Source organism: Sphaeramia orbicularis, chromosome 15 (genome assembly GCF_902148855.1).
Source record: "Sphaeramia orbicularis chromosome 15, fSphaOr1.1, whole genome shotgun sequence".
In the NCBI taxonomy this organism is placed as follows: Eukaryota; Metazoa; Chordata; class Actinopteri; order Kurtiformes; family Apogonidae; genus Sphaeramia; species Sphaeramia orbicularis.
In genome coordinates, this window is record NC_043971.1 from 26,857,449 (window position 1) to 26,880,918 (window position 23,470).

A 23,470-nucleotide genomic window follows, 5' to 3' on the forward strand; every position below is an offset into this window, starting at 1 on the left:
TAATCATAATATTTTCCTCATGAGTTTGGATGAACTAATTGGGAAATTCTGATAATGTTTAAAATGACGAAGTTGAAGTTATTTTCTGGTTGTTTATTTAGATGCTTTTGTTATTTGTCCCCCTTTTTGTGCTAATGGAACAAATAAATCTTCATTATTAAAAAAAAAAAAGATCTTTACAATCTTGTAGCCCTTCAGCACACTACCTTTGAGTTAGCACAATAGCTGAACAAACTATTATATCATATTTTATTATCATTATTATTAGTGTTCTGGCTTGATACTGGCTTGTCATCCATTTTTCTGTTCATCATGATGGATGGAAACTACACCAGATTACTTTGAGCAAAGTCACCACTGTGGTAAAAGTCCACCTGATATGTGGCCAAATAGCAATCACAGCCATCACCATGAGTCACCATCAGATAATAAAGGCCTCTGCATTTGGCTGAGAAGTGCTTTGAACTTTTGCTGTGGAATCTCACAGTGGGTATCCTTAAATGGAGTTTAAAGTTTGCGTCAAACAGAAAAGACAACAGGAACATTCTCTCACTGGCTACATGACTCGTTGCTGTGGGGATGTACTCGCAGTATAAACCCATGTAAAAGGGCATCCTGCTTTTACGTTGCCAAATTAATTAAAATTGTGGTGCACTCCATAACACGACCCCACTCATTTCATTTCCATGTCCACAGTTTCCACTGACTGCAAGCTAGAAGTCAACCAAGAAAAAAACCAACTTAGCCTAAACTGCACAGACTCCAGAGAAACAAATAAGGTAAATCAAACCCACAGAAGACTTTAGCAGCACAACAGAATACAAAAGATGAACAAATAAACTGATGAAGATAAAGAAGAGAATGATTTAGTCAAAAAGGCAAATAGAAGACAGCTGAAAAAGTACAGGAGGGTGGATAAGATTGTTGGTTTTGTTGAATTCTCACAACAAGCAGTTAGCCTCCCTGCTCATCGTGACCACCACATCACACTCACACACACGCAACATCTCACATTTTCAGCAAGTATTATTCTGACATTACACTCAAAAACAACTATGAAAACATGCTCACAATAACAACGATGCTGATCTGTATGAAGACAAATGCTAACTCCGTTTAAAAGTGATAAAGGTTACTCACAAGATCTCGTCGTTCTGAAATTCCAGGATGCCATGAGTATCTTCAAAGTCTTCTCCACCGCCTCGTGCTGTTCCCTCCAATGTCTTGTATGGCAGCATGACGATGCCGCGAGCTCCAGATGTTCTCAGCACCTTCACCTCCATGGTGCCAACGCTCTCACTTACATGGCATACTGGCTCCTCGAATGTAAAGATACCGGCGTGGTCGTCATCAAAGATGGTGACGGTTGCTGTGGAGGGTAAGCCGAGACACGCCACTGAGTCCACATGATTCGCTGACTCGCCTTCCTCTGGCTCCTCCCCTTCATTTGACAGCACCTTGACATTGGAAAGGTGAATCAAGAAGTTTTCGTCCTCCTCGAAGATGTCATCGTCAATGATCCCCACGCGGATCTCCTTCATGGTCTCACCGGGCTTGAACATAACCACGCCTTCTGTGAACTCGTAGTCTGAGCCTGCGTTGGCGGTGCCGTCTTCCGTCCGGTACTCCACTGACACAGTCTTACCCAGGTCTCCACCACGTCTCATGACATTCACTGCAACTGTGCCACAGTTTTCTAGACACTGGTAGGAGCCGGGCTCAAAAAAGATCTTGGAGACTGGGTCATTGTCACCAGCATCTGAACGGACCTCGTGCATGCTGACAGCCTTTCGTGCCTGATCAGCCGCGTGTTTCTTCAAGATGTTTCCAGCTCCTGTCATCAGCCGGGTGGCCTGGCATCGATAGAAAGCACGGCTTTTCTGCTGCTGGCTCAGGACCTGGTAGTTGGCAAGTTCAATAAGTTGTTCCACCTAGTAAGGGAAAACATGAAGACACGCAAAAAAAAAGTCAAAAAAGTGCTCTCTAGGATGACTAGCGAAAGTGGCACTTGTCTTGACATCATGCTCCAACTAAAGCACCAAAAATAAAGTGTCTCCCAAAGAACAATGACATGCTGTCTGGACAAAGTTATATGGAACTCATCTAGGTAAAAAATTTATAACAGTGATGTGTCAGGCTGCTGCATTCAACATTAGAAACAGTGATATGACAGTGAGTCATACTGCGACGTCTCCATCAGTGAGAATTCATTCCATTGTGTCTCTTACAAAGAACATGCAACAGCTTATTCTGAATTTATTCAAACAGTCTAATGGTAATTTGGAAAATCACAATTCTTCAACAATCATCAGGGCTCAGACATAATGAAGGAAACCATTCTATTCCTCAATTGCACAATTTTGTTCTTTCAACAATTTTTTATCTGTCCAACCAAGACAAGGCAGGTTTAATTGTGTCGCACATCTCAACAAGGAAAGTGCTTTAAAAAATATAAAAGCATTTAAACAGTAAAAACACACACACAAAAAACATGAAACAACTTAAAAAGCATTTAACAAGTTAAGCGAAGTGACAAAGAGAGTGAAAGAATGTGGACAGCCTGAATAAAAATTCGCCTTTTTTTTCGCATTTTTAACTGAGATGTTTTCCAAAATATCTCAAAATGTCACAAACTCCTCCAAGACAACAGTTTTTAGAGTAAAAAAAAATCATCATTAATATTGAAAGGCTAAAGGATTTCAGATTTCTCACCTTCTCTGCTACTAAAATAGCCAGAAAAAAAGTGTTACCAGCACATTTTCTTGTTATACAAAATTAAAAGGGTTAAAATGTAGTTAGACAAAAAGAAAACTGATACTTTGAAGTTCTGAAATCTAACACGAATGTCCCTCTGGTCAGATCTGATGTATTCCAAAGAATATTTTAGTTGCTTAAATTGCATTTTATATTCCTGCATTACATTCAGTACAAAATGACAAACACTTTATGTAACGATGACGACAGAATTTAACACTCTACTTTGGCAGGCTCCATGATTCATGTATGATGAATTAATATTTCAGTGGCTTGTCTCATACCTGTCCATTAGTCTTCGAAGCATTAGATTTTGTCCAAACATAATGATATCATGATATGATCTCAGAGTGAGGCCATCATAATAAATAGCTGAAACATGTCTACATATTAGGCTGAAGTAGTGTCTTTCTCATTCATACACGTTATTTTACTCTACACTTGAAGGACAATCCTGTCTTTTGGCATGTAGGACATCTTTTAACTTCACGGTTAAATGTACTAAATAACTCTCAAAGATCTAAACAGCTAAAAAACACCTCCTGATATAACATGTTTAATAATGTTTCAATCACTAATCCTATCAATATGTTGAAATAACTCAGGCAAAATGCAGTTTCTCAGCTTTTCAGTGGCATTAGATGGGTCATATTTGGACATTCAGAGGTTCTGTAATGAACATGGAAACACCGTCATGTTCTGCAACATTAATTCCTAAATAACACCCATGTAGTTTGATAAATACCAGTGTTAGCAAACGTTTTAGTTGGTGATATATATTTTGCTAAAAAAAAAATCGCAAATCAATTATGATAACCTTTGACTTTACACTACCTCTTATGAACAGCTACATGGTCTATACATGAATATTGAAAATGAAATGCAGAAAATAATATCAAGATAATTGGTGAAAAATCGCTTAGGTTAAATGTAGAGAAAAAATCATTTGGAAGCTGCCACAAATATATTTCTAGGTCTTTAGGGGTGAAGTAAAACTGTAAAGGTAACAGTGGACAGTATGAAACCAATAACTCTGAATTTGAGTTTTGTGTGAACTGTGAGTGTAGCATAAGTACAATAATAATAAAGGTGAGTATACCCTGTACCAACAGCCCTAGTGACAGTTCACATTTGTACTCTACATGAGGTCCCTCTGCCTTGTGACTGACCTCTTTGTCAGGATGTTTCTGTTTGAGCTCCTTCAAGATCTTGGCCATGTCCCTCCTGGTCTCCTCCTCATCCAGATCCTTCTCATCCAGCTCCAAACCCAGCGGACCGTCCAGGAAGTCAATACCATGAGAGTTCAGCATCTTTCCATCCATCTCAATGTCCACCTCATATGGGAACAACAATTGGCACAAAAATGTAATAAGTACCATTGACTGAATGACTCTGACATCCTCAAATGGTATCATGATGGAGGTACATTTAGAAAAGGGTGTGTGCAATAAATGGCTTTACACTGTATACGACTAGTATGTTGTTCTCTGAAGAACATTATGTTTTTTCTTCATCAAAGAATTAAAAAATGCAGAAGTAATTTTTAAAATTAGCTAGAAAATCTCCATTGCCTAACACCCCCAGGTTTGTTTGCAGTAATATGGTTTCAAGCTCAAGTGAACCTCTGCAGAATCCCTTCTATTAATACAGAATGTTTCAAATAGACATTACATTTCTTACTGTAACAATCACCTTATCTGCTTGGTTTTTGTCTCCACATTTCTATATGCAAACTATTCAATTAATTTCTTGTGGCTGACTGTGCTCTAATCTAAATGATTCTTTAGAAGCAGCTAATTACAAAATTCGAACTCATGAAATGCTTCTGAGAGTATTGGATTAAAATGAGACATGTTCCAGAAAAAGTGCAATGGTCTTTTATAATCTTTGATGGCAACAATAAAAAAAACCCTCGCAATGTCTCCATGATGTCGTCACCATCATGGAATTAATGTTCAGACGTAAATGAGCTGAATAAATTAAACACTTAATGTAATATAACATCACCTTTGTGTTCCTGTTTTTATCAGAAATATTTACCCATATAAGATTTAATTTCGTTAAAGTGTCCTATAAATATAAAGTGTCAATAAATATATACAAAATTTGGGAGCAAGAATAAGGACTTCACATAAATACATACATACATACATACATACATACATAAATATTTCTGTAAAGTCCTTATCCTTGCTACCAAATTTTTCAATAACACTCTTGTGCTCCTCTACAGCAGCAACAGTGAGTAACATCAGCCACTGCTAACTTAAAAAAGAGGTGACCTGCCCCATCATAAGTCCTAGTAGAAATAATGCGCATGTAGTATGAGTAGTCGTGTCAATTCATCTAAATATACCTTGGAGGGTAGTGGTCGATCCCCCTCAGTCTCGATGATCATGCCACGCTGTTTGCCGGTCCGGTAGCGCTTGTACACATACTTGTAGAACAGCAGACGGCGGTCGGCCACCCAGGCAAACACCACACAGATGGGGAAGAAAAAGAATGTGAGAAGCCCCTCCCACACTTGCACAACACCAGGCGAGATCACAGACAGGATCAGGTAGAGCCAAATGTAGGCGAAGATACTCCAGGTGGCGGTGACGAAGAAGACGCGGAGGTGCTTGACTTTCCTCGTCTCGCCATCAGGCACGACATACACGCAAAGCCCGATGATGACGAACATGTTGAATGCTGCCGAACCAACGATGGTGGAGGGCCCCAGCGTTCCAGCGTGGAACCCGTGACCCACAATCTCTATGACAGACAGCAGGATCTCAGGAGCTGAGGAGCCTAGAGCCATGAGTGTGAGGTTAGAGACGGTCTCATTCCAAATCCGGACGGTGGTGGTGGTGGTTTCTCCATTGGGTTTCTTAATGGTGATCTCTTTTTCCTGTGATGTTATGACTTCTATTGACGCCATAAAACGGTCGGCGATGATTGACACCCCCAAGAACATGTAGACCAGAGCCACAAAGTAAACCGTTGCCCGGGCAACCTTGTCACCAAATGATGGATTTTGGGGTTCCCATATAGGAAGGATGACCCCCTTTGAGCACTCCTCAGCCTTGCTACATTCGGTGTTATTGGTGGAAACAGCCGAAACTGAACCGTCCGAGCTTGGCTCAGGGGGGGCACCAGCCAGAGAAGGATGAAGCTTGAGGAGGAGAATCACGGTGACAACTGCTAGCCTCGAAGCAGGGGACAGAAGGGAGGACTGAGCCAAGCGGCCCATGGTGACTTTCAGTCCGGGACAATATTAATGTTGAACCTTTGAAGACAGAAGAGGAGAATGTATTTAAGTATTTTATCTGATTCATTACAAGATCAGATAATAAGACTTTTTTACATAATACTTCATAAGATTGAATCTAATTATCTAGAGTAGGACAGTTTCGCTTGAGGTTATAGCAAGTCTACAAGCAGCTTTTAATACACTGGACTTTCTTTCTTACAGTGAGTTGCAGAAATTGAAACCCTGGTGCTAAAAAGTACTGAAGTCACAAAAAAAAGTTTCTTCAAAATATTTATAGGGTGGACAAATAAAACATGTTTATATGCTGAACTTGAACTGTCCAAAAATGTGACTGCAGTACTTTTAGCACTAGGGTCTTCAATTAGCATGATACCCAATCAAAGTTAAAGACAAGTTAAAGTCTTGACCTTTCCCAAGCTGTCCAGACTTATGAGTAAAGGAGCTGATCAAAAAGCAACTTTCCAAAAAACTGGAAAAATAAACAGCCCAGTTCACTTTGAGGCATGAGAAAGTATGACCACCAGAAAAATAAAAGCACATGCTTTAGGTAAGTTGTTTTCTTAACAGTTTAGTGGGAACATGTTCAAATGTCCATGAAATCTTAGATATGTTTCCATGTCACTGCTTCTGAAAACCACAATACCCAGCACTTTCTTGTTGCTTCCACATCCAGCTGTACTCATATCTAACTCCTGTCAGCAAAGACACATTTGTAAATTGGATATTTAAGAAACCAGTTTACCATATGAGAAGTGACAATAAGAATAAATAAATATGTACAAATTGGTGGACACAATCAGAACATGTCAGACTCGTGTCAGGTATAGAAATGCAGTACTAGAATGAAACATGAAATACAAAAAACGTATTACGCTAAGACAACAAATCAATGATGCACTTCAAATATAACTGCAATCACACCAGACACAAACAAAACTGACACAAAAAAACAGCTGAGAATACATTTTAATAAAATAAACAAAGCAATGACATTGCGTCCTGTATATGCTAGACTAATTTTATGCCGCTGGGTAAATGCCCATGGGGAAATATCCATATAACAGAATAATTCAAAGTTTGAGTGAAGATGCAAAGAGAACTTGTATTCTTTCTGTAATTAAACCCACTGTTATATGTGGGTGTTCTGATTATGTGTATTAGTGTTGATAAATGCAGAATAGGTGCTCACAGTGGGTGAATTCCTGTTTTAACCACTAACACACACACATTTACACACATCCTCCCCTGTGGTTTAAGGGATAAAGAAAATACAGTACATGTCTAATGCAGTCACACACACAACAGTGGAGCGAGCCAACAGATTTTCATTATGTGTACCCATGTACTCTCTGTGGATTTAAACCTACCACCAACACAGAATGAAAGACACCCATGTATTTGATAAAGTGTGGTATGGTGTGCATTAGCAGGCAAAGTTGAAAGACACATAAAGTTTGTTGAGTTACATAATTCAAAACTGCAATCTTTATTTGAAGTCATAGTGAATGTAAGTAGGACAGTGGTATTTGCATATATCAGCTCAAGTAAAGTAGGAAAGTAGTAGAACTGTGTTATAAATCTGTCACTGGGGATTGCAAAATTCTTGACCAACACTGATACCAACGTTACTTTACTCATATTTATCTTGTGTTTGTTTCCACCTCAACAAGGAAATTTGCATTTTCACACCACCCCCCGAAGGGGAGGCAAGGGGTATTGTTTTTGGTTCGGTTTGTGTGTTTCTTTGTTTGTTAACTCGGGATGCACTGATTCTGATACGAGTATCGGGTATCGGCTCCGATACTCAGTGTGTGTACTTGTACTCGTAAAAGTAATCCGATACAACTGCACCGATATCACTTACAGCTGTGTGACATTCCCAGTTCAGTGCAGCAGGTACGAGGAGAAGGAATAATGTGTGTGGAGTGTGAAGAGTGAGGAGATTTAACCAAATAAATGACAGTGATAAAAGTAACGCTGACTGCAAGTAACGTTACAGACACAGACAGATACAGATGGTGTGTTCTGTCCGTCCTCTGCGTACATTCCATCCATTTTCCAGGTGATACAGGATGAGTACCCAGACGGGGAGGGGTACAGAGCGGTGCAGACCACTGCCAGTGGAAGTGAAAACCAAACTTCTGACTCATTTCTCTTTCTCTACCTGCTGAAGCTTCACTTTTAGACCTTACCAGTGAAAACGCTGCGATATTAATATCACATTAGTGTTGCCTCTGTCATCTCCATGTTTTTTATTACTGACTTTCTTCTTCTTCTCATAAAACTTTCCTCTTCTTCGTGGTATTTGTCCAGTATGGTTAATTCAGAGCGGCGCCCCCTGGTGGATTAATTGACAAACGCTCATTCCAACACATTAAATGTCAGTAGCAGCACTTTGTTCTAGTCAGACTAATGACAACGACAATAAAGCACATTTACAAAGGGAACTAACAACTGGAATGGGATTATTAAGGACTCGTATCAGTACTCAGTATCGGCAAGTAATAAAATGTAAGTACTCGTACTCAGTCTGGAAAAAAGTGGTATCGATGCATCCCTATTGTTAACACTCTAGCAGCAAAACTATTTGTTGAATTCATACCAAACTGGGTTTATAGATTGCCAGTGACCCAGGATAGATCTGATTACATTTTGGAAACAGTAGGTCAAAGGTAAAATCTTTTATGAATTTTTTATTAAATCTTTTTTTTCCCCATTTATTTATAATGGGCGAAATTTCAAATGTCTGTAGCAGCAAAACTGCTGGCCAAATTCATACCAAACTGGGTTTATAGTTTGCTAGTGACCCAGAATAGATGTGGTTACATTTTGGAAAAAGTAGTTCCAAGTTCAAATTTCTTATGAATTTTTAAATCCTTTCTTTTTGTCCCATTTACATATAATGGGCCAAATTTCAAATGTCTATAAAGCACCCATTTTGTTTCAATATTCTTCAAACTTGGCACATATATAGAGGCAATTGATATGCTGACATCAGCTGGATCGATGCCAAAATAAGCTTCAATACATGCGAGGATGCGAGGGTTTGTTGTGCCTGGCACCACTTGTTTTCTAAGTTTCTAAGTTTCAGACCTTGACATTACCTTTGAATGAACAGATTGAAAGATACAAATTTATGAAAACGTTTTAATGCAGCATGACAAATATTAAAAATCTCCCACTGCCAGCGGTGAAAAGACGTCTTATATCCCAATACAATACTGGCCGATATCAGCAAATATCTTCACCTGAAATACTGGTGCATGCCTTTTGGTGAATACGACATTATCTCCATTCAATGTTATTTGGCTTTCAGCTGAATCACATTGTGTAGAAAAGATGAATTCATTTACTTACACTGGTGGACAAGTTAAATGCCTCCACAATAAAAGTAGAGAAACTTACCAAGTTTGAGTCACTAATAAAGACAAATTGAGTCTGAAATGCTGGTTGGCTAGATACAGTCTTTGGTTAAAATGTGAAATTCTAAAAATTAACTAGAAAAGCACTCGGAGAGCGCAGACCTCCGCCAAGGCAGATCAGTCCCCCCCCCCCAATCACCACCAAAATTTAATCATTTGTTCCTTGAGCCAGTATCAACATTTCCTGAAATTTTCATCCAAATCCGTCCATAACTTTTTGAGTTATCTTGCACACAGACAGACAGACAGACAGACAGACAGACAAACGCCGGCAAAATGATAACCTTCTTGGCAGAGGTAGTAAGAGAATGGGTTTTACTCAAAAGGAACGTTTGTCTCAGAGCTATCAGATCTACTTCAAAACACTGTCTGCATATTTCAATTAGTGATGTCCCGATCTAGATTTTTTTTGCTTCCGATCGGATCCAGTTTTTTTTTATGATTAGTTTTGCCGATACCGGTCCGATACTTTTTTACTATGAAATTTGGATTTAAGTTTGGAGTAATTATTTATAGGTTATTATGTTATTATTTTACACATTATTATACACGTTTGACTCTTAATAATTTTAGTACAATTTTGCACTTTCCAAATTCATACTGTGGGACATATTAGAACCTTTGGCAGGTGGTTTTGGCAATTTGAATACATTCACTTTTCAGGTACTTTCTGGTGGAAGATTATAAATCTATTGTAGGAATTTATATAAAAAATTCTATATAATGACACTTTATCATATACATTGAAAACATCAGCTAACCGGCACTTTTGTCAGTTGTTTTCCAATTCATTTAAACTCTGAGGTAGATCATTTCGGAAAAAATAAATAAATAAATAAATAAACTGTAGACTATTATTATTTAAGGCACTAATTTGCATTAGAGATTGTTAAACTTTTTACAATCAAACAATATTACAGCACATTACAGATTTTCCTCATATGTGCTGTTACAGTACGGTGTGTTTCATTGTTGTTGTTCATTTGTCTAGGCTGCATTTACATGCAATTAGTGGCAATAATTGAAACAGTTTCCTCTCAGTTTCAAACATTAAAAAACTGCTCATACACAGCGTTAGAAATGATGACAGCAAAACAGAAACACAATAAGAGTGGTGTGACCTCATCCATACACTTGCAATAATTGTGTTTATCAGGGATCAATTACAAGAGCCAAAAACTAAAACAAAGATCTGCTGAGAACATTCGTCAAATAAGCTACTTTTACATTCATGCACGCCAGCATCCATTTCCCAATAATTAACTCTACACATTCGTACATGCAGGGACAGCAGAGTTTCCCAGATATCAATAGTTAGATCTAGCACTGCTTTTCTTCGTGCCACTATTTTTCATAACACAAAACTCATTTTGCAGATGAAGCAGTAAATCTGGTACCAATATGAATCACATTTTCTCCCATATTACAGGCAGCAAGTGTTAAAAGCCTCGGGGTTCTGACACTATTTCAAGCCAAATGAACAACACAGATTCCATTTCCTCTAGGGATGTAATCAATGTGTAAATGTCCACTGAAGACATTACATACTGTGTAATGTATTACCTGAGTGCCATACCGACCTGGCCATGTCCCATAACCCTTTTACTATCCTTTTCTCCATTTTGACAGAGTCACCCATTACACAAATCTGACAGGAAGCAGCTCCTTAATGCGTAAGTAGTTAACAAATGACGTAGTGAATGTAAATATTAAACTAGACTCAGCTCTACTCTTATACTGTGTTCCCCTGTACTTGCCGAGCACAGCTGTGAGTTTGAAATCCTTTTACTCAGACATTTCAAGAATCAATTTCAAACTAAATTACACATCTGTATAATTAAATGTCATTTCAGTAAAGTCATAACCAAACATTTTGCTCCTAGCTAATGTGATCCAGAAACTACTTGCCTTCTCTAGCCCGCATGTGTGGTCACATAGGCTTTGTGTGGCATTTCTAAGCGATCAATAATTCAGTGTGCTTTGGGATTTGGTTGTTTTCACTTAAGGATGTCATTTTTCTCACAGGCTGATGGCTAAAGAGCATACTTCCAATATTAGTTCTTAATGCATTTCAGCGGGTTTTCAATACAAGCAGATTCTTAATGTGACATCAGGTGTCCAAAAATGTTGAAAACTGGACTGTTGTAACAGTACAATAATTATAATTACACAAATAATAATTGGTAAATATTCTTGGTTACTTTAGGTACAACGAATTAGGGATGCAACAGTACAGGTGATCCACAGTTCAGTACATATTGCAGTTCTTGAGTCACAGTTCATGGTACAGTGCGGTTCAGACGCAGAGGCCAGCTGGAATCCGGCTGTGTGCCGAAACATAACTGGGAGCTGATGGAGAGCCTTAAGGCTCATTTATGCTCACTTTACATACGTAAATAGGTTCGTCCATTTCTAACTTTGTCATGTGTCACTGCCTTCATACTTCCATGCATTGGAATGAGCGTTTCTCAATCAATCCACCAGAGGGCGCCACTCTTAATTAACATACTGGCCGAATTCCACGAAGAAGAGTAAAGTCAGAGGTTTTACTAATGTGGATACTAATGTTAATATTGAGAAGGGCAGGTGTCATAAATATGTTGGTAGTTTTTCACTAACTCACACAGTCGCTCTTTGAAAACTTCCGCTATTTATGGGAATTATTTTGTTCAAATCTCAACACTGCCACCCCGGTTCCCGGTGGTACTGCTCCGTATTCTCCATCTGGATATGGATCTGCGAGCTCTAGGAAATTGGACAGAATTACATACATAATGTACACAGGGGATGGACAGAACACTCCATCCATATCCGCCTGCGTCTTTAACATAAAGCATAAATGAGCCCTTACCCGGAACTGGATCCGAGTTCCGTTTAAGTCAAACGGGCTGACAGTAGAATTCCGTAAGTCAGTTGTCTTGCAAAGCTCTAATATAAATCTGAGTTGTCCGGAAATGTCATTTGAAAATGACAAATGAGCCGTACCGCAATACATGCTCGTATTGAACCGCTAGGGGCATACCGATTGGTACGACAATATGACGTGTACCATTGCACCCCTACAATGAACCAAGAAATTTGGGGGCTGGTATAACCATATAAGAGGGAAAACTCAAACATATGCATTGTCATTTCCAAAAGTTTGCAGTCTGACTCAGACAGAGCAAAACGGTTATGAAAGGGTTATGAAAGAATACTACATATGCCAGTTTTTGGTCTCCAGACCTTCAGCTATAGTTAATATTGTCAACAGTGAATAGCAGTTTTGGTTAAATGTAACCCATATTTTGCTGTATTACCTTGTTCCTTGTTATTATGCATTCAAATAGAGCTAAGCACTAAAGAAACAATTACTGTGATATATTTTATATTGCAATAGTTATATTTATCGCAAATACATTTTCATCTTTATGGCTGTATTTTGCCTATGTTATCAGTTAAAATCCAAATTGTTTCAATCTTTAGTCATCTTAATTATTTTTACTAACACATATTTTGATGTTGAAAAAAAATATCATTACAATTACTTTTTAAAGTTCTGTCTCTAATCTTGTGAAGTCTCTAATGTTCACATCATGAAGAAGAGATTAAAACAACACAAAGCTACAGGGTTTCTTCAGCCTTCACACACGACCAAAGATCTGCCTTTAACCTTAACCTGAGGGTCAGGTGATAGATCACATTCATTCTATTAATCAAGATTTTGGATTCGCAATCATAAATCGCAAAATCGACATTATTCCTCAAGAGACATTTCCTAGTCAACAAAAATTCTAAATGCATCCTGTTTGCTACTTATAATATATTAAATATGAATGTGTTTCTCCAGTTATATACGTCATATAGTTTTAGTACAGAAAGAGTGTTTTCATGTTTTATCTCAAGCCCATGTGACCAAAAATCTTCTGCAATGCTGAAAAAAACAAATTGAGACTTAATTTTTTGGCCACATTTCCCAGCTGTTAAAGAAGAAATTATTAAAGAATAATGATGGTAATAAATTTTGGCCGATGTGTATTTGAGTTCATCATGTTTTGTGATAAAGCAACATGAAGCGTAGCAAAGCCTCGACTCAAGTGGAAAGCGTTGCTGGGTTGAAGGCATCTCTCTTATCTTAACACAGAAGGGGTGATTGACAAAACGTTTGAATCGTTGCTCAAATTCAAATCTAGCTCAAGGGAAAAAATCAATAGTTCCTGCCATTGCCATTGTATAATTTCAGGAAAGCAACTCTTAGACAATGACCACACCTCATGTAATCCAATTTCCCATGCCACGTGTATGGGTGTGTCTTGACCCTTTTTTCATCCGTCCGTTCTGTATCTCACAGCCCTTCCCCCTACACTTATTTTACACTCCTTCCACCGTTGTCATTATAGCAACAACAGGCCAAGGAGTCAACACTCTATAAGACGTGCCTTCTCTCTGAGTATTACTCCTTACTAGGGATGCTCAACACCTGGCATCCATCTTCTATCCATGCATTCAACCTCCTTCATCTCTGCATCTCAATTCCCCCCAGGCCCCTCTAATCCTGTACCCTTGACCCCTCTCACCCACCCTCCATCCCTCTTATTCCATCCACGTTCACATCCCTGTGAACCTGCCATTTGATAAGCTCCTTCTCATCTGTTATGGTTTGGTTTTGTTGCAATGTTAAGTAACAATGGGAGTAAAAGGGTGGTCACAGTATCGATTTATAAGCACCTTATCTACAGGGGGAATGCCTCAATTCACCTGAAGAAATGTGCAAAAAGACCCATTCTCTTGAAACACATTGTTTCATTTGACAAAACTAGATGCAATCTGCAGAAAGCATTAGTGCAAACCACTGTATTTCCTTCCATCTATGCAGACACAAATTCTGATTAAACACCTTCTATATATCTTTACACTTCATCAGGAAATTATACCCTGGGTGACTTAAGATAATTACCCATTTTGTCTCTACTAATGTCAAGCCATATCCTATGGGACTGACTGGTGGTTTGATATAGACGGAAATAAGGAAAGAAAAATGATTTCAACACTATACTCAAGGCTATGTTTATGTGTGTACTGTGAAATGCAGACACAGAAGCGGCTGCTATTTCGGATTTTGTAATTGAAATATCTGGTTTCAAAAACTCCCTCCATGACTTTTTCCTGCTGTTATGACCCCAAAACTTGGCTCATCTTCAAAAGGAACACAGCATCAGACAGGCAACATACTGCACACACACAAATACACCAGTACATCCAACTCCCCAGAGGGAAAAACAAGAGCCCAGTACGGTTATGAAGCAAACTAAACCCATGTGCTCCAGTCAGGCAGCTGTTCCATATCTGCCCCAATACTGTCACTCCTCTAGAGCTTTAAAGGCACCCAAAGGTGTCAGAAAAGCATCTGATTGGACCGACAGACAACAGAGGAAACAGAGACAAAATAACTGCATAGGACATGGAATCACTCTCTCTAAACCGCTAACATTACATCATGCTGGAAAATTATTATCATTACATGTGATATGGTGGTAAAATCATTTCAAGGCGGGTAAATGCTGACCATGAGCATTGCAATGACAAGAGCCGCAGGACTTAAACATGTGTTGCGGGGGAAAATGAAGAAATACCTCAGCACTCTGCTCCGATGAGCAGGACGCCCAAGATGCATTTTCCTCTCTACAGGGCAGGAGGCAGTGATAAAAAATTTAAAGCAGTGAGTAAAGCGCAGACAAAGAAATGTGGAGAAGTAAGTAGGGTGGTTAACTGGTGCAGTGTAAAGAAAGAGATACGAAAGGCAGAGGAGACAGGAAAGACAACAGGATGGGAAGAGTGAGGGAGGAAGATGACAGTTAACCGTAACTCTACCTTCACCTATTCTGACAGAGAACATGGAATATGTGTGTTTATGTGAATATACACTGCTGCATACAATAAAGCAAATAGCTAAGACCTTTCCATTGGATAATTACTGCAGTGATTTATATGTTTCAGTTGCAACAAATTATTTAACCCTAACTGATGCAGTGAGTCACTTCTCATTTCTTATACAACCATGCCAGAAGACATATTCCATGGTCATGGACAAGATGTTACTCTGGTCCAGAAGGGTCTAATTATCGGCCTGTATCAACTAAAGACACAACTGAGTTTAAAACTGTCCAATATATTATAGAAACCTGGAAGGATAATTGTGAACCATCATCACTGAGGAACAAGTGGTCTGAAAAAAATCTTCAAAGATCATTTGTTTTGTGAAACCAAACCATAAACAAGTGGTGCCAGGCACAACAAACCCCGCCCCTTGCATGCATTGTAGCTTATTTTGGAATCAATCCAGCTGATGTCATCATGTCTATTCGTGTAGCAACGTCAGCATATCAATTGCCTCTATATATGTGGCAAGTTTGAAGTAAATTGAAACACAGTTGATGTTTTTATAGACATTTGAAATTTCACACATTATAAGTAAATGGGAGAAGAAAAAAGATTTTAAAAATTCATAAAAAATTTGAGCTTTGATCTAATTTTCCCAAAATGTGACCACATCTATTCTGGGTCACTGACAATCTATAAACCCAGTTTGGTATGAATTCAACCAATAGCTTCGCTGCTAGAACAAAGAAACAAACAAAGAAACAAACCGAACCAAAAACAAAACCCCCTGCCTCCCCTTCAGGTAGTTATAAGTCCACATTACAACTCATGGCTATAGTTCTTTTATTTTTTTTTATTTTTTTTTTGCATTTTTATATACACAACATGAGAAGAATACAAGGGATTCAGACTAAACAGTTGTGTAGCCTTAAAAAAAACCATATCAGTGAGACTAATCGGAGGAAAAAAGGTTTCTTATGTGGTAGAGCATAAAGACTGGACTGTGTTTGAATGGAAAAAAATCACATGGTCTGATGAGTCTAAATCGACCCTGTTCCGGAGTGATGGGAGTGTCAGGGTGAGACTAGAGGTAGATGACATCACTACCCATCATGCCTAGTGCCTACAGTACAAGCCTGTGGTGGCAGTGTTATGATCTGGGGGTGATTCAGGTGGTCTAGATCTAAATCCGGTTGGGAATATCTGGGGTGTGATGAATAAGATTTAATGCAGCGGTTCAAATCCCCCATCTTCAGTACATGCTCTTGGCCAAAACTTTATTCCACTATGGACAGAAACAAATATTATGACATTGCATTAGCTGATCCAAACAATGTCATTGTAAATGTGTGCTGTAATCAAAACTAGAGACGATTCAGAAAATGTCAGAGTGACTTTATCTTTGGCCAGGCTGTGTGTGTACATACTGCATGTGTACATCTGTGAACAACAAAACCCATAAAAGACACTTATACACACTAACCTCCACGATTCAAGACTGAATGTCTACATTAACATCATTAAACGGGCTCAGCTTTGTCTGAATCAACCTTGCAGCCACTTGTACAACCAACATGTCCGGTACTATTATTCTATCTAAGAAATGACCACTTGAGGCATGCACTTCAATACTTTGAGCTATCTTCTACTATCACTGTGTCCAGCTGTCTGTCTGTTTGTCTGTCTGTCTGTCTGTCTGTCTGTTTGAGTGATGGCAAAGGGTACAAAAAAGTGTATGTTAAAGGAGTGATATTTAGCTTTTTTTAAATGGAATTATGCATTTTAAAACATTTCCCTGTGGTCTACATAAACTGTAAATACTACGCTTGGGTCTGAATGTTTCATTAATTCAACTCCACAGGTCCATCTTCAACCCTATTTCTGAGTAACGACACCAGAAAGGTCGTTTTGAGCACTGGCCCTTTAAATGCAAATGAGCCCACCCCCTCCAGGTCGTTGACTGAGCTACTTGAGTTCATTAATACAACCAACAACTGAACATTTAAGGTAATCGGCTCAAAGTTTGGACATATTTTCAGTTTTTACTACAACCGCTGCTGCTGACAAACAATTGCGTTGTACTCAGAGAAATGTTCGTCGGAAGTCTTGACCTTATATGTGCAAATGTTGTGATGTAACTACTTATGAAACATGACAAATTAAGAAGGAATTGAAACAGGTTGTAGAAATCCATTTGGTTTTTGTCGGAATGAACATAAAGATAGCTTTGCAGCACCTGGAGGGTTCAAATTCAAACTTTTCTGAACTATTAGGGTCCACAAATACATAAATAAATATACCAAAAATTAATAAAAGTGGCTTTAGCAAAAATATGACCCCTTTAAAGCAGTAAGAGCTACATGTTTTAGTGCTTAATCATGCTAAATATAGAAAGGCTGACAACTCACATAACAGGTTATGAGTTATTTTTGATATGATACAGATAAAGATAAAGCAAGACAATGCCCCGCACCCTGTCCTAGCTACATTTTTCAGCTCTCATAACCTACTTCTTCCTGAGAATATGAAAAATGTACCAATGTACCAAAACATAAAACGTCCTTATTATTATTATGGTGCCATCCAGAAATAACACCAGTCTTAAGCAGTGAAATGTTAGCTTCATGGTAGTCTGACCTTATTTCCTTTAATCTGGGGCAATGTGAATGAAATGGACATGCTTGAATTCTCATATAATGCTCTTTACCATTATCATATACATTGCAAGTCTACTCTAAACATGTAACCGTGTTTGAATTCATCTATATTTTATCACTGACCCTGTAGTTATAGAGGAGTGGGGGGTTCGTTTTTCTGTGCACAATCTTATATGTGTATGTATACTGCATGCTTTACTGTAGATCACCCCAGATATAACAGATTACATACAGCAATGCATATGTTGTGCGGAGATAGGTATGGCTATATGAGACTAATTCATATGCGCATTATAATTGGTAAATGTATTTTTCTTTGCTCATGTTAGTATGCTGTTGGCTGCAATAGCCTAAAAAAAAATCAATAAATTACGAAGCGATAGTGGAAAACAGAAGCCTCCCTCTCATTCCAAACAAATTCCAACTATTTTTCTGATTAAGTTTAAGTTTATTTTATGGGTGAAGACACAGATAACACAAGTTGTTTTAATAAGAAACAAACACATTCACAAATTTATGTTGTAGCTGCCGTATGTTCCATTGCTATGAACATAATCCACTTACTGTCTACTGGATGCTTGTGTCAAACCCTCTGTCTATAACGCTTTTACTCAAATTCACACGAATTTACGCTACTGCAGCATGTAGTACGCAGCACCTTCAACCTAGCTGACCTTACGTGACAACATGACAGCAGTAGGGGTTTTCTTTCACACTGCAGTGCTAAACATGGCTGTCACATTAGAGCAGCTGTTCTCCACAGGGGAAAAGAAGAATCAACAACGAGAGTCAAGGCCAATCTGAACAACAGAAATCATTTTTAGACATCAGTATTAAACCCGACGTCACTTCATTTGTGTTTTAACATGCTAAAACACCTACGTATTAACCTGGTGCCTTATATTTGACAGTGGGTCATACATCAATGCATAATACGTATAATTGTAATGGACCTATGATGGATGGGGAGTTCAGAGTGACCCCAGCAATCTGAATATTGATTTATTATAGATTAACTTTTTTTCCATGTGACATGAATGACTACCTTTTTACCTTAATAGATATTGAACTATATGCCGATAGGTTGTGTTGTATCATCTATCTGTATGTGAGCCTTAGGGCATTTGAAGAAAAAAAAAAGAGTGGGCAGGATGAATAAAATGATACAATGCATTGAAATACTTGCCCTTAAATATTTTACAAGAAAAGTTGGAGATGCAAATTTTTAACACTTGCAGTCTTTCAGTACCAGTGTATTCTCTTCCATTAGTCTGTGCCATATCCAATAGAAGACACACCATTGAAACTGTACATTAATATTATATACTGTAAGCTCCTCACTGTTCTGATAGTATAATTCCCCTTTTCCCAAATTTACCATTGAGATCCAAAATGGGTTATGGAGCTGTATTAAATGGATCGCCAATTGTAAAATGTACAACAATAATATGATATGTGAATTCATTTTCCTAACTACAACAGAGGAAGAGTGTCTTCTGAATGAGTTTATAAAGGTTGATCTCACAAAAATCACGTGAAATGCAGAGGTGAGGTCTTGGTTGATGATGAAAACAACATAAAAATTGTGCTGCAATAGATGCAACAAAAAGGAAATGATGTAAACAATGCAATAAAATGGAAATGATAAAAAAGAAAACACATGACATGACAAAAACAACATAAAAGATGCAACAAAAATGATCTAAAAAAAAAAAAAAAAAAAAAAAAAGAATGATGTAAATGAAACCAAATGCAAAAAACCTGCACTTCAACAATACTTTGATGATGAAAGTGTCGGTAAGTAGATTTTAAGACAATTCAGGACATTGACGCACTGAGGAGCTGTACAGTACATGGAGAATAACAGGTTCACTATGGCTGATGTGATGTGACATCGGGTCTTCACAACTTCACTGGTTGACACCTCAATTCACAGTGTGAAAGCTCAGAAAACTGACCTTGTTCCAGAAAAATAAAACTTTTTTTTGTTTTTGTTTTTTTTATAATTGCATATTATATGTTAAAGTACTGATGACATATACAACATTTCAGAAACAAATAATGCGTGAACTAATCAAGACTGTCCCCTGTGGATATCTTATACTATTCATTCATTCATTTTCTGAACCCGCTTTATCCTCACTAGGGTCACGGGGGTCGCTTGGAGCCTATCCCAGCTACATAGGGGCGAAGGCGGGGTACACCCTGAACAAGTCGCCAGTTCATCGCAGGGCTGAACATATAGAGACAAACAATCACTCTCACATTCACACCTATGGACAATTTAGATTAACCAATTAACCTATTAGTGCATGTCTTTGGATGGTGGGAGGAAGCCGGAGTACCCGGAGAGAACCCACGCAGACACGGGGAGAACATGCAAACTCCACACAGAAAGGTCCCACCCCCCGTCGACTGGTGTTGGAATCGAACCCAGGACCTTCTTGCTGTGAGGCACGAGTGCTAACCACTGCACCACCGTGTCGCCTATCTTATACTATGTTAAATATAGTTTAATCTTATACTATGTTAAACTATATAAAATCTAAGTGGTTTATTTTCCATTTCTTCCATTTTTGCTAAATTCCAGTTAATAGAAGCGTACCGTATTTTCTACTTGCCATGAGCGTACCCTGGTTACTGTAAACCAACAGGAAGCGGCGCTCTATTGGAGGACTAAAGCACATGAATATCAGTGAGTGTCATCATAAAATATCAATGAAAATATCCGTAGTTGGACAAGAACAGAGTCCATTCTAACAAAAATAAATTTATTTTTACATGTTTAGACTGTTTTGATTTTTGTTTTTTTGTTTTTTTTACTGAGACCTGAATCCAATAGCTCCAGGATGTAATAAAAAATCATTGAATCCTCTATCATTATTGGTACAGATGCTTTTAATGCCATGGACAAGTCAGGCCTGTTTCACCTCATAGACAACATGTGAAACATTTCTTTTTCCATAAACCTGAACCTCCTCCCCCTTTGGCCATGGTGAAACCTAACCCACCACAAACCATATACAGTCCATATACTGTAGGGTACTTGAACCGCAGCCTCTTCTTTAGCCTCTTAGAACAAACCCAGCAGTTGTTTTAATGTAGCAGTCACTTCTGGAAAACAGTGGCTGTGTGTGTCTGTGCATGTGTTTGTGTGTCTGTAGTAAATCCCACCCTTTCAACCATGCCTTTGGGCTGCAAATAAAGCACTCAAAGCAGCAGCATCATACTGATAAAAAAGCAACACTGTTAGAGTCTGCAGCATACAACCAATTATATTACTGCACAATGTGAAGCAGCACTTCTGTGGGGTTTTTAGGTGGTATAAATAAATACTATCCATAGCTGATGAACCACAGTCTATGCCTGTAAAGCCCCGAGTGAAGTCAACTGGAAAAGAATTGCCTCCAATGGCTTTATGGTACCTGCCTGCTGTGCCGTGCGCTGGAGACAAAATGACGCGTTTGTGGTGGCACATCAGGAGAATAAAACACCCGTGGAAGTCCTTTTATATCAAATATGTGCCTGGCATACAGAATAAAAAAGCCTGATGTGTGTAGTCCTGTAAGTGATCGATCAACACTAGTGGAAAAGAAACATTAGATTTAAATATTAAGACTTAAAATCAACTGCTCATGTGTGTTTTCTTTGGAGGGGGAACCTACTTATGCTCCAAACCAACTAAGTCCGCCCCTGAATCCTATTTCTGATCAACCTGATCTGCGCTGATGTGCACATTTAGACTCCATCAGCCCAAATAGCATCTGGCGAACGCACCGGTTTGGCGCAAATGATATGCAATAGGGACCTGCAGAACTGCGTAAATCTGTCTCCCTGCGCTCTTTTACGCGTCAAATCATCCCCGTTAGTATTTCCATGTCTAAGGGGAAATTTAGCCTGGACCGCGCATGATTCCCCCCCCTCTCCTTCAACTTCCAGTGAAAACCTATAAAAAGGTACCAGCATGGTTATCTGGACGTGCTCTGCATCCGTAATTATTATTCCTCTAGTAATCTGGGAGACAGGCGGATGGCCACGGGAGAAAATAAGGGTAGGGAGTCAGTAAAGAAGGAAGGGGGGGGGGGGGGGGGGCATCCTCTGGAGCAAAAAGAAGCAAGAGTCCGGAGTCTATGCTGCTTACTTATTACAGTTAAAACAAATATTGCATAAAAAAAAAAAATCCAAAAACGCCTTTCTTTCATGCACTGTGATGCGCACAGCAGCAGCAGCAGCAGCCCCTCAGTGGATGGAAAGCAGTATGTGAAGCATGCTGGTGGGGTGGAGGGGGGGGATGAGGTGAGGACAGACATCAGATGCATCCAAACCCCTCGGACTCATGCTGCTTTTCCAGTCAGGGCTCCACATGGTGACACTGTCCCCTTTTTTCCATTCCCATCACAATCAAACCCATCCTACAACCCCTTCACGCACCACTATCCCTTATGGAAACACATGGAAAAACTGGATTCATGTCTTACCTTTTTTTTTTTTTTTTTTTTTTTTGGTGTTGTTGTTGCGGACAGTCTCCTCAAAATCCGGACAGGACCAGTCAGTAGTAAAAGCAGCACAGGCTCTATCTACTAGTTACTGTAGTATAAGGAGTGTAGTAGGAGTGGTAGTAGTAGTAGTGGAGGTAAAAGCCAGCAGAGGGGAATGGCAAATGCAGACGCAGGGACCTCTTATACGCCGGCCGAAGCGGCGGATCCACCGACCGAGACGCACAAAAGGAGGGGAGAGTCCGGATTCCCATGCACTGGCAGTTTTTGATTTGTTGCTCTTGTTTGCTGCTGGTGAATCAGACTACTCCTAGTTTCCATTCAGCGCGACCCGTGCGACCTGTATGATCGAATGACCGGAGCGGCTTCATCAGCAAACCCGCATTTGTTGGGACGAGGCGCGCAGCTGAACGGACTTCTTCCTCATTCTTCCCTCCCCGTTTCCCCTCTCACTCCCTGCAAGCGAGAAAGTGTGTGGAAGAGAGCGAGAGTAGACGAGAGAGAGAGAGAGAGAGAGAGAGAGAGAGAGAGAGAGAGAGAGAGAGAGAGAGAGAGAGAGTGTGTGTGTGTGTGTGTGTGTGTGTGTGTGTGTGTGTGTGTGTGAGCAGATCTCCTCATTCTCCAGTTTCCTCACACGCCGACTCAGGATCAGCTCGTCCTCCTCCTCCTCCTCCTCCTCCTCCTCTACTTCTCTCCTTTTCTTTCAGCTCTATGTGTCTACTTCTCTGTCGTTGTGCCCCCCCACCCCTCTTTTTTTAAACCTGGGGTGTCAAACTCATTTTGGTTCAGGGGCCACACTGTAAAAAATGACTATGGAATTAACACCAAAAAGTTGTAAAATTGCAACATAAAAAACCTGTAAGTGACAATACAATGCAGAGGTTTTTTTTGAAAAGATTTTTGTGTAACGATTAAATGAAATATAGCTGTAGTTCTTACAGGAAGAGTATGTGAACAAAACCAGATTTGTATGTAGAAATGATGCATTTCTATGTATATTTATATAAACTGCAAGACCATAATGTTGGA

At 39.1% G+C, this 23,470-nt stretch overlaps 1 protein-coding gene across 3 annotated transcripts in view; it reads right to left on the bottom strand.

Annotated features, from left to right (window-relative positions):
• Nucleotides 1-22,932, bottom strand: part of slc8a1b (solute carrier family 8 member 1b) — a 193,066-nt gene extending 170,134 nt beyond the window's left edge. Inside the window, exons 1-4 of one of the 3 annotated variants that reach the window (XM_030155608.1) lie at nt 22,432-22,932; nt 5,111-6,026; nt 3,924-4,091; nt 1,141-1,931 (exon numbers count right to left, since the gene is read on the bottom strand). In XM_030155608.1, the coding sequence (XP_030011468.1) occupies nt 1,141-1,931; nt 3,924-4,091; nt 5,111-5,986 (1,835 nt within the window). In that variant the 5' untranslated portion in view covers nt 5,987-6,026; nt 22,432-22,932. Of the gene's footprint in view, nt 1-1,140; nt 1,932-3,923; nt 4,092-5,110; nt 6,027-22,423 lie in introns of all 3 variants that reach the window. The other 2 variants (XM_030155607.1, XM_030155609.1) reach the window with 2 other exon arrangements.
• Nucleotides 22,933-23,470: the final 538 nt, after the last annotated feature.